This window comes from Pseudopipra pipra, chromosome 6 (genome assembly GCF_036250125.1).
Source record: "Pseudopipra pipra isolate bDixPip1 chromosome 6, bDixPip1.hap1, whole genome shotgun sequence".
In the NCBI taxonomy this organism is placed as follows: domain Eukaryota; kingdom Metazoa; phylum Chordata; class Aves; order Passeriformes; family Pipridae; genus Pseudopipra; species Pseudopipra pipra.
In genome coordinates, this window is record NC_087554.1 from 47,588,706 (window position 1) to 47,603,994 (window position 15,289).

Below are 15,289 nucleotides of genomic sequence, written 5' to 3' on the forward strand. Positions count from 1 at the left end.
AATCCATTCATGCCGCGAGGTAAAGGAGTAACGTGGCAAAAGAATTATGAGCCCTAGTGCTGCAGAAACCTGAATAAAACCTGTGGAGGGTTGATGCAACAACTACAAAGCAATGTTTTTTGGTATATTCTATATATACACCATTAGACATGTTTTATTACTGGATCTCTTCTGATTGTTACTAATTAAAAGAAGAGATACAATTCCCAGTGAAATTAGCTTCGTTTCTGGGATGCAAAACTGATGAGAAATGAAGATCAGGCCCTAAGTTAACACCAATTTTGGTATGTCTAGCCATTTGCATATGACAGCAAATTAACATGAGCTGATATCTACTGCAGTGAAGATACACGTAACATCCCATGAGCAAAAGAACTATTTAATAATGAAGGAATTAATTTGTAAAAAAAAAAATTAAAAATCACTGTTGTTCTTTCTTAATATCTGACATATTTTGAAGCCAATATTCACACAAATACAATTGTTCAATTGATGCAACTCAGTAATTTTTATTGCAACTGGAAGACAATACATCACAGAAACTTTATGGTAGATTTTGGGAAAGTGTTATTTACAATAATAATTGATGAAATAGTTTGTCTTTGGCAATATGATTACACATCAAGAAAATGTAAAATGCAAGTATGCCTCTAAATCAACATTTTCATATTTCCTAAAGATCAGCTGATTGCACTTGCCTTCGGACTGCTCATTTAGGTAAACACAAATACAACTTAACATCACTGTTCATTCCCCATCACAGTTCGTATTTTAATATTGTTGAAATTGGCAGTTTCAGATGCCAAGTACAGGAAAAAAAATTGGCTTATCACTGTACTAAATTAACTTATTGGCCAGTTAAGGTCCTGTGACCCTTAAGCATTGATACTAAATCTCTTGGTCTTTTGATTGCTTTATCACTTTTTCTGTAAAACAAAATATTTCAGAAATTACAGATCAGAGTATAAAAAAATGTACAAGTTCATAATGCTTTTCATACACACACAAATCATTCCCCCCAACATTTTACATCATGGCAGTTTTAAGTAGTGAGTGTGAATGATGCAGGCATGGAACTGGTTATCAGATACAGGTATGACTTTCAATTGCTGTCCCACACATACTCAGAAAATGTACAATGCTCTAGTAACTTAAAAATGTACTCAAGTTCAATGTCATCCGAACAAAAAAGAGAGTCTTGGGATTTCAGGCCAGAGTAAACAAATGAAAAAGATTCCCATTTCTAGATGAACAGCCATTCCAGCATCCAGCATGTTATTTTGGCATTCGATAAAATCCCTTCTAGCACTGAGGGCCAGCACAAGTTGTCATTTATCCCTTAAACCCTCAGATGATGAGCTCCTGTAACTGCTGGCCTGATCCAAAGCTCAACAAAATCCACTGAAAATAAAAATGTGAAACAAAACCCCCTTCCACTGACTGTGAAAGGATGTTACATCAGGTCAATATTCCCCTCTTTGCAAAAGGAAATGTGATACAGTAGAAAAACCATTTCATAGCTTCAGATAAATATACCTTGTTTCAATGCTAAAACAAAACCCAAACTCCCCAAACCAGGAAAGGCTACTTATTAGAAGAACTTGAAAGTGACCTTTAAATCATTTCTGGCTTTAAATGTATACCAGCAAAATACAGCACCATAGACACATTAGGTTGACACTTTTTTTTTGGTCAGTGAAACTAGTACTTGTTTGCTGAACTGTGGAAGAATTATAAGGTCATGTACATGATCAAAGATAAAGCAACCCAGCTGACAAGTCTCTGCTTAATTCAAGAATAACCAGTACTAAAAAAAAAAAAAACAAATGCAAAAATAAAAAACCCTAATAAACCACCATCTATTAATACTTTCTAAATAAAAGGGGATTAACAGATGAATTCACAAATGTATGCAGATTTATACAGAACACTGAATGTTGTGTGTAAATCCTTATAAACTGCATCTCAAAACAGAAACACACAAAATGTATAGTTTGACTTACACATCCCATTTCAAAGGAAAAGAGACATCATTACAACTTGGTAACTGTGCTAATTGCAATACAAACCAAACAGAAATTCAGAGTTTGGCAGGTAACTAAGAAGAGGGTTATCACTTAGGTTATATAGCAAAGTGTTGATGTATATTACATAGAGTAGTATAAATAATAAAAAAGTATTATTTAAATTAGATCACAGTGCTGCATTATGTGCATAACAGTGTTTGATATATTACTGGAGGGCTGTGAAGAACACTACTAAAACTTAACTGGTCAGACGGTCAACACTGATATTCTGTTACAATCAGGAGGATGTATGGTTCAAATGCTCTTTTGGTGGCAAAGTCAAGAAAATGTTTCAAAATACTTCCTACAAAATATGCCAATGAGCTATTCAGGCAGGAGTGATGTGCCCAAAGGAGCTGGGTTTGCATTCTCCATCAAGTGAAGTAAATTGCATTGGAAATGCATTCTCTCAATTGTTTTATTCTGATCCTGGAGCACAGGAGAGTAATGTTTTCAAGAATGCCTAGCATCAGATTCAAGGAAAAATGGTAATAGTAGTGAAATGGTAAAGGCTTCCAGGAGCACTTGGGTGTCTGTAGCTCCACAGACTGCAAAGGAGATCAGACACCTTCAAGTTCCAGAAAACATCAGACTGTGCACTCTCAGGCACATGGTGTGATTCCTGAGGTGTCCTGCGCAGGGCCAGGAGTTGGCCTCAGTCCTGATGGGTCCCTTCCAAATCAGCATATGCTATGATTCCATAACTCTATGATCTATCTACATCTTTAGATGGATTGGGAGCCAAAATCTCAGTGAAAATCAATCACTGCCACCAAGAAACCAGGACAAAGTGTTGTTTTGGTAATTTTATCCTTGGTGCTATTTGGCGTAGAATTTAGGATTTCATTCTCTGCTAAAGTATGTTGATGTAACTCTACCTCACTACAGTGAAGAATGCAGCCTCCAGCTCTTTTCTGTATCTTTTCCAAAGGTAGACAGTAATTCAGTTGAACACTGGAAGTCAATGCATTTCCTTCGGGATTCCCTTCTCCCATTAATGGAAGAGAAGAACAAGAATATGAACCTCAACTGAATTGCCACTGAGAAGAGAACACAGTCTCAGGACAGTTCTCTAGCCCTACACAGCATACCACCTCACTTCCATGTTCGGCTTTTCAGCTGTGAAACCCTGTGATCTTGGTAGAACTACTGCCAGTTTTGCCAGAAGAACAGAAGCAGACTGCTTTCAGAAACAGCTACAGGGTGATACATTTAAGCTGTTCAAGACCTGTGCCTGAATTTTTAAATGCAAGCAGAATTTGCATCAAAAAGCAGTAGGACATCCAACTGCTTGCAGAATGCAAGCGCGACCAGCAGATTTCACCTCTGTGCAGGCGCCGGTGAAATCTGCTTATGGCATTAGCTCTGGCCTGCAAGAGCTTCTTGCTGCAAAAGGCATATTCCAAAGGAACCCGCCATGAAGTCCAGCAACCCTTACAATTCATGCCTATGTGAAACTCGCCACTGAATGCTTGCTGACCTCCTGGGATTCCCCCAGACCCCACCTGTCTTGGAGAAATGCTAATTTGGCAATACTGATAGGGTGAGAAGAATGGAAAGTTAGAGATTTGACAACTTCTCACTCCAAAATGGCTTAGTAAGGAAAGCAAACAAGCAAAACCACACTACCTCATATCTGGCAAGTGAGAGAGTTTGTAATACAGTGCAATTACCACTCTGTTTTGACATCATTCAGTCAAGGTAGAGACAACTCTATTGAAAAGCTGACATTGTATTTCCTGGAAAACAAATCAATTTCAGTTCTTACAAGAAAAAGAGAACTTCTCTGATGGAGTAGAACCAGTTCTGAAAAAGTTGCCATTGTCAGCCAGGCACAAAAATGGTTTAAAAGGTGACTCCTAAATATTTTATACAATCCAAATTATGTACTTCTCATCAACAGTCGGAGTAAGCATCAATAAGGACAAGTTGTTTTTAAACACCAGAAATAATCCGCTGATGGCATTAGCCCTCAGCCAAACTGCTGGTTCCTGAACATAAATTTGTAAACTCCTACCAAAGCACATGTCCTTAGCAGATCAGACTAGGAGAAACAAATTTGACATGAAAATAGATGCTTGCCAACATTTTAGGTTTACCAGCAAATATATAGAGGAGTTGTTGAAGTCTTAGATAAGTTTTATATATATATATATATCTATATATATCTGTATAAAGATAACTTGCCTAATTAGATATTTATGCAAAATGACTGTTTTCTAAGATGAGTAATACTAGTGGTAATTATATATTTAGCCACCAAGAGTCCACATTAATGAATGGTACTTGTTGTTCAACAGATACTGATCTCATTTGCACTGACACACTGCAATCAGAGAAGTTGCCCTGGAATTAGTGTTGTGGACAGAATCTGGCCACTGACACACAAACACGTTGCTTCCCCTGGAGGACAGAGATAGCTGAGCCATGGTTTAAGTGTATCTTCTGCTACTAGATTTAACTTTTCAGTGCTGCTTTTTGATAAATATTTAACTACTCCTGAGATGGTACAACTATGCATTAATGAGCAAAGGTGGTGGCAAAGTGATACTGTAGTATTTTCTATCCAAATTACTCTCCCCAAAGTCTGTAAAAGATGAAGACCAAGTTTTCTTGCACGGGGTTGTGTGGACTTTGGCTGTAGCAAGCATGGATCTGGAAAGAAGCTGATTATCCAGGTCCAAACAGACAAGGGAAAACTATGGCTCATTCATCTCTGTGCCACCTGGCCAAGGGACTGGCCCTTTCTGTTTCCCCCATTATTATCTTGAGGGCTGCAGGCAGTCAAGAAAACTTAGTATCTATGTACTCCTGACTTAACTAATGCAGGGAGTTAACCCTGCATGCATCAGCCCCAGCAAACTGAGAGGAATATAGGCTGTTTTTTGCACTATCTGTGGCTCTCTCCTTCTTTATCTCCATAGCCGGCAGTTGTGCTGAGCTACACAGCTGTCAGGCAGCTTCTGGATCCCAGGACACGCTGGCTGAGATGGGAATAGAGGCACCCTTTTGCTGTGCTGCTGCCAGTGTGGCCCTGTTCTTTACTGACAAAATGCTTGTGGAGCACAGGACCAGGTCCAGACCAGCCCTTCAGTCCTTCCACTTCCTAACTGAACACATCACAGGCATCTCCAAATGCAACTTTTAGCTCACTGCACGGAGTGGGAAGTCAAAGCCTTCTCTAACTCACTCTTCATAAAGTAGATCCATCTTGGTGAAACTGCTGCCTGAAACAGTTGTTAGGGATAAATCTAAACCTATACTCTTTAAGAACCGACCATTCTGTTCTACTAAGTGGTTGGTTCTTGGGATTTTCTTTTGCCTCTAGGATATTCTAAGTGTTGAATTTTTCATGCCAAATGCAAGAATCCAGGTGAGAGAGACTGTTTTATTTATTTCACAGTTTCTCTCTGCTGTAGTGATCTCCAGTCTCACAGTCATCATTACCAGGAGAGTAGCACTGTACCTGAATCACACTCTCTGTAACACTGGTTTTTCTCTGGACACCTCCATAAGGCTCTTAATTAACTTCATTTTTTCATGGCAAATTAGCAAAGCTATTTTCTTGTCTACTTATTCCTGAATCAAATCAGAGAGTCTTCCTCAATTAACCTCCCATTATTCTCTTGATTCTGTCATACACACTCACTACTAAATTTGCCCTCAGATTATTGCGTCATGTTACACATGTACAGACGAAGAAAGGACACATTTTTACTTTTTTTTTTTCTTTTTTTTAAACAGAAGTAGGGAGAGGGGGGCTGAATGTGCAGACAAGGCAGTATAATTCAACCATCCAAGCCCTACCAGAGCATGAAGATTTTATTTTTTAATATTGCAGAGTAAGTTCCCCAACAGTCAGTGTTTGTCCCTGAAGAAGGTTAAACCTTAAACACCTGCTTCAAAAAAACCCCAACAACAACAAAAAAGAACCAAAACAAAAATGAAACAAAACAAAACAAAAATAAAACCCCAAAAAACCAAACTCTAAGCCTAAGGGCTTAAAAATTAGAGGCATAGCCTTTTTCTCTATTTTCTATATTTATATGAAAATAATTCATGCTTCATGCTAAATACATTATTTACCTTACAAGAACTTTGTCATCTTTGAATAAAAAAAATTGTTTGCTTTTTGTTTTCCCCCCCTCCCTAAGGAATCCATGCAATGTGGATCAAATTTTTTCTGCTGGCTACGCTGGTTCAATCTGGAAATTTGTTGTCATTTTTGCACAGATGAATCCTGACTGACGGCCACTGCACACTCATTTCTGAGGGCAGTGTAGGAGCTCTTCTGTTAAACTTCTGAATTTTACTGTTCACCAATATGCTTTCCTTTTATTTTTAAATACAGAATACTACTAATGGCAGGTTTGGTACCTTTGTTTCCCCAGTTAGATCAAGGATGTGATCCACAGAAAGAGATTCTGATGTACATTGTATCTACTGTAATTTCTTAGACTTGATTGCTTTTCACTCAGGCAGTTTAGAAGACATAGCTTGTTTTTCCCTATTACTATGATTTTTTGCACGCAGTGCCAATCTTCAGGTTTATGGCTTTTTGAACATTCTTTCAATTTAATATAGAAGACAGAATTCAATGGTTAAGGATGCTACTAACAGTGACCCCCCTCCCATTTCTTGTTATTTCACTGAAATCCATTGCATACATAGTTCAAATTTCCTCAAACTTATAGTTATCAGTCTTCACATTATGAGCCACATGGGATACACGAAGCACTGAAAGTGCATTACAGCTTGCACAGTTGCCACCAGTGGCTGTCCAAAGACTTGTATGGCACAATGTATCCAAGTGCCACTAGATGGTTCTTGGTGGAGAAGTACATGCCTCCTCTTTCCCACAAATCTCTCTATTCACATTCACTTCTAACCCAATTGTAAGGCCATTAAAAAAATTCTTAAGGGCCAGGCCTGAATGAATACTAAATTATGCACAGCTCTTCTACTATAAGAGGGATTTCCAAGTACCCAATTTTACTCCCATCACATTAATGTTGATGTCACTGCGTATTCAACCACGCATTTTTGACAAGCTGGAGAAAGCAATGGCGATTTTGGCTTTTTTTTGTTAACTTTTTGTCTTCAGGTAATGAAAAGCTTTTCGTAAATTAGCTGAGTGTCAGTATGAGTTCTATGGCTTCAATCTCCTTTAAAAATAAAAATTCTTAAGGGTTCAAAAAAATAAAAAGAAAAAAAGAAAGAAACAAAACAAAAACAAATAGAAGAAAAACAAAAAAGGAAAAAATTGCTGATATTGCCACAAATCATTAGAATTCACCTGACGTGCTGAAACAAAACTTTGTAAGTTCAAACAAATCATTGATTTGTTCTAATTTTTTGTGGTTTCCTTTTGCTCTTTCTGCCCCTTTGCCGTCCGATTCGTGATGTTGTTCAAACAGGATCGAATTCCTGCTAAATGCAGGAGTGATCCTGCTGCTTCTTTCATCTCCTCATCGTCACTCTCAGGGGGCTTTTCTGTACGTCTCTTTTTAAGAGGCAGTGTGTCACTTGGTACTTTTTTCGCCTTCATTAAATGTTGCCTTTTCTTGTGCTGGGATGCATACCCACTGTCAGCTAAAGAATCCTTGGTCTCCTTCCGACTTTGCTTTTTGTCCTCCTCTTCTGTTTCACTATGGCTCTCGTGGCTCTGGAAGCTAACTTCACTTCCTTCACTGCTGTCTTGGCTACCTTTAGTTGCAAATTCATACTGGTCATCAGCAGAGGAAGAGGAAACGGAGTCACTAGCAGGTGATGTGCTCCTGTGGTTGGAAGATTTGGCACTGCTGTAGTTGTGATCCTCCTTTGGGTCACCGCTAACAACTGGAGAGCCGCAGGACTGTTCGCTTTCTGTCCGCATCCGGCAGTTTGTTATTCCGTTCCTGTAAAAACAAATCGAAGCAGTCTTAGAAGCCACAAAGATGTGATCCTGCTTCAAAGCAGAGGATGATAAAGCCAACTGAGGGTACTGACAGGTAAACTGAAATTATCATCTGCAATTATGAGTTTTAAAGTAATGTCCATGCAAGGTGGTTTCAAAGCCTAATTGCTCGTGGATTGGACTTGACATATAAAACAAGCCAAAAGAAGGAAAACAGCACAAGAGGCAGGAGCAAGTAAGGGATGGTTACAAATAAATGATATCTAAACAGTCCTGATTTACATTTTGACTAATAGCTTACACTTCCAGAAATTAAAAAGAAAAACCCCCAATATAATTTTATCTCCTGGATAAATAAACTCTGGTGAGTTGCATAAATATGGTCTCCTCTTTTTCATATAAAATGTGGGGAAGAGACACCAGCTTTCTGCAGTAATTCTTTGCCACCTCTGAAAGACACTTTCCAGCTCCAGCACTCCAAGTGCAGGAGATGTTTCACCTGGAAATAGCACAGCTTCCACTTAGGACTCTTTCCAACAAAAGGAGCAACTAAGTATAAAACCCAGGTCCAGTCACATTTCTGATTCTGATCAGTTAATGAATAATCTTAAAAGCAATACAATTTTAAGCCACTAGCTGCCAAGAAAATATTACAATGTGCTCAAAAACAAGCAGTAGAAAAAATGAATAAATGTGGATTTGCTCTAGAAGATGTCATGTCCTCCTTTGGTTTTATGGCACCCTGTGCTGTGGGAACTACTGCAACATGATACATTTAAAAACTAACAGTGTTCCTTTCTGGACTGAAAAGTATTAGAGCATCAATGTGGCAACACTGATGTTACAGTATGGAATACAATGCCTGCAAGACTATTAAAGAAGGGACTGACCCTTAATTCTTAATCCTTAATTCCTGTGGAAAAAAGGAGAGTGGGATGCTCATCACTGAGTAAAGCCATCATCATTGCTACCTGCCAGTTCATCAGCCTTGAATCTCTCTATCAGTTAAAAAAAAACAACAAAAAAGCAAGGCTGTTTAAATTATCACTTGATAAACTGATTTAAAATCTCGTCTTGCCATCTTTGTGTTACCACTAGAGTGCTTTTGCACGCTCATGGCAGCGTTGGATTAATACCTTTTCTTAAATGCATGCACTGAACGTAGGTATTTAAGAGGAATGGCACAGGGGCAAGTCCAGAGTGTTACTGCTTTTCTTAAAAAAATGGTTTCAAGGAATGGACCTCACGTATGTTTTTTTTAATAGAATAAGCAGAGTATTATACATTTTTGAAAGGTAAGGTTGAAAGGTGGGAAATATAAGAGTGATATCTAATTCCACAGCTCCTATTCATCTTGTCTGTGGACCTCACTGAGATAAGAAACCTGCTTGCTTTTAAGAACCAGTGACAGGACAATACTAGAAGGTAGCAAATTCATCGGTCATTCCAGATGTTCTTATTTACATTATTTTTCAAAGAAATGTTTAGAATAGAAGGCCCAGTTATTAGCAAAGAAAGCCTCTTGTCAACCTCTTTTGCTCAACAAAATTACCTTGCCCTACATTTCTTAGTAGATGCATGATCCATAAATTCTATATAGAATCCAAAGGGACTTCAATTATTAATAACTAAATGCAATGTCATTCATGATTGTGTAGCAAGCCAACTGCATTTACTCTGTGATGGCTTGCCACTGCAGGGGATGTCATTAGAGGTTGCCAAATGCTTAAAAGAAGAAATCATCCATACTAAACTAGTTTTAAGGTGAATTTATAACCAACTCCTTAAGATCAGCCATTACAAGGAAGCATGTGATGCATTTTAAGTGACAGATTCTTCATTTTTAGGGTAAATTTACATTTAAAGATGTTAAAAATTATCATAAATTAGCATAAAATTAAAGTTACTTGATTTTACTAGGCAGCTAAAAGTCAGAGCAATGTAGCTCACTAAAAGTCACAAGCTACTAATTTTCCATTAAAAAATAATCTATTTGTGCTCCAAGGAAACAAATACAGGACAGAATGGGTGGGAACTCATATGGGATTCCTACTGACTGTTAGCAAACAAGGCTTCTAATGGATGGGATTTAAACCAAGACGCCCATTTTTATGTTATTAAATCTACTTGTTAGTTTGTACTGAAAGACTGTTAATAAAAGGAAAGCTACAGTTCCATGGAGCAGTGCAACCATGTGCCAATAAGACATCCCTGATTTGCCCGAGTCCTGAGTCTCTAGTGTTGCTTTTACATAAAAGGGCTATAAATTTGGATTCAGAAACTCTGCCCATGGGACTTACTCTGGATCCCAGTTCTTTCAAATCAGCATAAAAACAGAATGAAATGCCTGGGGAGTACAGAGGCAATGCCCCAGGGGAAGGTGTACTACTATGGGGTTAGCATCCCACAGGGAGTGACTGCAAACAGGGATGCTGATAAAGAAAAACAGAAGTTCACAGAAAGGTGCAAAAAAGGAATCACTTTAAAAAAAAGAGGAGGAAAGGAAATACCAATACACTTCAGAAGAAAGGCTTCTATAGTGGAACTGGTCAGGAAATGGGCAGCATTTGCATCTCAGAAAAATCTTTAGGTTTCACTTACATTTTGAAAGATTTCCAACCAGTTCTGCTTGAGGAAATAAAAAAGGAAGAGAAAGTTGTCAAGGAGAGAATTAGCAAGGAATATTTGCAGAAATAAAAAAGTTACACAGGCAGAGTGTTTTAGGATATTCACATCAAAAGTCATGTACCCTGAAAGGAAATTAATCTAATCTGTATCTTGATATGCAACAGCTCAAACACAAGATGAATTACTTGTAACTGATATTAGTAGATTAGTAAGAGCTGAATAAACTAATATCTAAACCATTCAAATTCCATACGTGCTTCTGAAACATTCTAAAACTTTACATTGCTTTTATACAATCACATGTTCACTAGGAAATGAATCTGTGGTCTACTTAGTTCAGTCTGGATCAGTGGACAGAACTCCCCTGGGTTTCAGGAGACAGATTTTGGCTAGCTAAATCTATTTTTGCTCACAGTTCTAGTTGTACCTCTAAGTTTGTTACTTAAACAGTAAAAGATTTTTAAAACATGTGCCTGCTCTGATGTTTGGATTATTTTTAAATTACAGAAGGGAAGAAAAGGTATTTAAGAATCCTGTGCTTACTGTAACAATGAGAGGAAATTTATTTTGAGTAATACCTTATTTTCCCCCCATTTTTGTTCAGAACTTTATGTCAAAATTTCCAGAAACGGACATATTTTCATGTTTTAAAGCAGTGGCTTGCCCTTTCAGAAACCTCCATGGGAAAATCTCTAGATCTTTTCATCCTGCTGACGTGGACATTTTATTTGCTTGAGATCTGAACCCAAAGCACTGTGCACAGATTCTTTTTAGAATATTTCCATTTGAGTGTAGCACAGTGACACAATCCTCAAGCAGTGCAGAGGTAAATTTGGACTTTTGAAAGTCCAACTTCATTGATGGATAAGAATTCTGCTACTAATATAATCAGATGGGATTCACAGCAGCTGGATCTTAAACAGTAAGGAAATAATGTCTCTCACACAGTGTTAGTGCCTCTGCCTTTCAAAGAGGTCTTCCTCAGGATGAGACAAAGGTAAGCCTCTGTCATTTTATCAAGGACAGATATATCTTACTTAAATTTCTCTACTAGCTTTAAAAAAACAAAAAAGGCAACCACATTCTGTCTGCAAAATGGCAAAAAGTTTTGCTGAAAAATACTTACTGTATTCCACCCTTGAGACAGGTGTATTCCTTTGACGAACACAGAAAACCTATGTGGATTTTAAATATCACCTTAATATACCTCTGATCCTTCTGGATGACAGCTACTGTGTACCCATAGATGACAGTTTTGGTATGTAACTGGAAATACCCAGTTAGAAGATACAAAGAAAGCAGTACAGGTGAGTTGGGTTTGCAGATTTTGACAAGTTCCAGGTTTGCAAAAAAAAAAAAAAACAGCACTCTTCTTTTATTTCAAAGGGAAATTCAGGACAGTCAGAACTTTTGGCTACAGGTAGTTGAACTGCTTCTTAAAACCACTACACACCAGCAGACAGGAGGATGAGCAAGCATATGGAAAAGTAAGTGCTGCTCACTTGCTGTATGATGAGATTCTGTCAGGGGTTATTGAGTTGAAAGTCAACAAGTTGCTCACACTAGTGACAGCAGCTCTTACAAAGGTACTTCAGAGCATAATTGTATACAAAGGACCACAGTAAATGTGAGTCATGAACTGCCAGCAGTATCAACAGCAGATCTGAGGTTAAGCCTCTGCATTTTGCAAAGAAAGAATTTAATGAAGTCAGTCATTGTTATTGTCCTTCAGTTACTAAAGGATTCCTTTGGCTCCCAAGGATAACTCATCCTGCCTCTTAGAGGTGGAAAGGGGAATGCAATGCAACAAGGATGACTTGGGGTTTGTTAAGCTGATCATGACAGTAATAAGCAAGAGAATTAAGAAGATGCAATTAAGAATTTATAAAAGAAAATACCTACCAATTTCTTTATATAAGTAAAAATAATCATTCACAGATAATATAAGTGAATGATAATAACTGTACTTATGCTTTGGCATCTATTCTGCACATGTTACTTAGGTTTGGTGTACTTAATCACTGCTTGAATGGGAGGAAAAAATAAGCAAAAATGAAGCCAGCATGAAAAATAAAATCACAATAATTAAAATTACACCCAAGGAATAATCTAGTAATTGCCCTATAAATTTAAAGTGAAAATAATCCTAAATAACAATCTTTCATCTTCAAATAAAGTTAGGCACAAAATTCTTGTCACGCCCCAATGACCAGGAGCTGCATAAGGAACTGTGGCATTAATAGCAGAACAGGTATTTTAAAATCTACTCATGATTTACTCATAGGTAAGGTTTGTTACTGTTGCATTTTTGGGCGTTTTGTTGATTTCTTTTTTTTTTTTTAATTTTTTTTCTTCCCCTCCCTCAAAATTAAGGAAGAGCAGTAGCTCTGCCAGTGTGGATGCACTTGCTTTCCCTAGGAAGAGGGAACATTTTATCTTGGAAACCTCAACAGAGTTTTTTTTGGTGTGTGTGTGTGTGTTTTTTTTTTTGTTTTGTTTACTGAGGGAAATTCCCTAGGAAGCTTGTTTGCAATTTACAGATCATTGTGAAATTCCTCGACAATGTTGGTGTTTAACCCCAGCCAGCAACTAGTACAATGCAGCTGCTTGCTCCTCCCAGGTCCATGTGGCACAGGGAGGAGAATTTGAGATAAGAATACTTTAATAATTGAAATAAAGTAAATAATAACAACAATAGTAACAATGATGTTGTTACAACGATGACAATGAAAAGGGAGGAACAAAGAGAGGAATAAAACACAAGAAAGACAAGGGATGTACAACACAATTGCTCACCACTCACCACATCCCCTAGGAGCAACCAGCCCCTCCCAGCTAACTCTCCTGGTTTATATACTAAGCATGATGCTCTATCGTATGGAATACTCCTTTGACCAGTTTGGGTCAAGTTGTCCTGGCTATGCTCCCTCTCAGCTTCTTGTCCACCTGCTCACTGGCAGAGCATGGGAAACTGAAAAGTCCCTGACTTGGGGTAAGCTCTATTCAGCAATAAACCCATTATTCTTGCACTAAATCCAACACACAGCTCTGTACCAGCCAGTAGGAAGAAAATGAACTTTATCCCATCCAAAACCAGGCAGAGAAGCTACAAATGTTTGGTGAAAGAAGAATTGCAAAAAAAAAAGGGAAAAACCCCATGTAATATCCCATTAATTTTTGTTTTTAACCTGCAATAATTTAAAACCCAAGGTATTTCTAACAAACACTAGCAAAAGTAATCTAACCTATTACCTAGGCATATGTAGCATATAAAGAATTTCTTTTTAAAAATTACCACAGATATTTTGTAAAACATCTTTTGCAGAATAACCTGAACCAAATTACAAGGCCTGTCCTAAACAGCTGGTGAGATTCTCTGTGGGTGAATTTCTCTCAACCTCCCCTCAGAGTGGATCTGTCCACATCAGGCAGATGTGGCTTAGGCTCAGCAGTTCTACTGCACTGCAGCAGGACTTTGACATAGTCACAAATCACTATGGATATCCAGAGATAATCATAACCACTATGGATAACCAGAGAAAATCACAAACATCATGGTGGAGGCTGTCTGCTGAATGTACTGAAATTGTAGTTCCAACAGTTCTAATGTTGGATCACTTTCCAAACGTGTGCTCTTCCCAAGGGCTGATGTAACAGGTGATATCTGACTCAATGGAAGGTGATTATTTATGATAGAACTTCTTGCACCTTGCCAAGACATGTGATGGCAGATTAACTTGCCACTTTGACAGACTGTGCCTACTAAAGTGAACACAGAAGTTCTGCTAGGAAAACAGTTAAAAAATATTTTCCAATGGAGGATGATAGGAAGAGGAAGAGCTCACCTTCAAAGCACAACTAACTTCTTGCTGCATGTAAAGAAATACTGGCTTTGCCTGCTTTCATTGAATACCTTTGTAAGTTAATATTTTCTTTTCCACATATTCAGATTATCACTGCATTTGCTTTTAGATTCTCTCAGGGAACTGTATGGGGATATGGTCTGCCAAAAATATATATGATGGATCTCATGTTAGAGGCATGTTACACGCTGTGCAGCTTTGAAGCGTTATTTTTCCCTGCTGTCTTTGGGTGGGTCTTAGACTTGTCAGCCACAACATGGAAAATATGGATGGTAAACAAGCTAAAAGCGGTGTGAATAAAGTAAATAAAAAGCTACTGTCAAAACACATCCAATTATGCTCTGCTGTGGAGATTTAACACCAGAGGATGATTGTCAAAGTAAAAATAGTGTGGGATGCCTTTTCCATTTGTAGATTAGTTTGGAATGAAAGGCCTATTTGTGCAATTTAAGGCAAATGCACTACAAAATAATGAAGCTCTCTTCAATTGCTATTCTTTATTCATGAAAAGTCATGTTTGTTAAACACATTTCAGTAGGGTTTTTAACCCGAAGTACTTAATTCAATTGTACTTTATTTTATATATAAAAATATAAAGTAATTACATGTAATTAGAAGGGACCAGCAACACATTGATACCTTGTGCAGGAACAAAATGCATTCAGTCACACTGTCAAAGATGTGCACAGTAAACCTTCCAACTGATGGGAGCTAACACATCAGAAATCACAGATTTCAGCATTTTAGTCCAGTGCTATGGCTTTGGTCTCCTTTCTGAATAACACGAGTCAAAACACTCCACCTCATTACAACTGTGAACTTAATCCAAGACCAAC

General features: G+C 37.8%; 1 protein-coding gene across 9 annotated transcripts in view; it reads right to left on the reverse strand.

Moving 5' to 3' along the window:
- Positions 1-481: 481 nt before the first annotated feature.
- Positions 482-15,289, reverse strand: part of FOXN3 (forkhead box N3) — a 208,150-nt gene continuing 193,342 nt past the window's right edge. For 6 of the 9 annotated variants that reach the window (XM_064658947.1, XM_064658945.1, XM_064658948.1 and 3 more), the window contains 2 exons: positions 10,564-10,587; positions 482-7,963 (listed from right to left, as the gene is read on the reverse strand). In XM_064658947.1, the coding sequence (XP_064515017.1) occupies positions 7,414-7,963; positions 10,564-10,587 (574 nt within the window). In that variant the 3' untranslated portion in view covers positions 482-7,413. The remainder of the gene's footprint in view (positions 7,964-10,563; positions 10,588-15,289) is intronic. The other 3 variants (XM_064658950.1, XM_064658953.1, XM_064658951.1) reach the window with 1 other exon arrangement.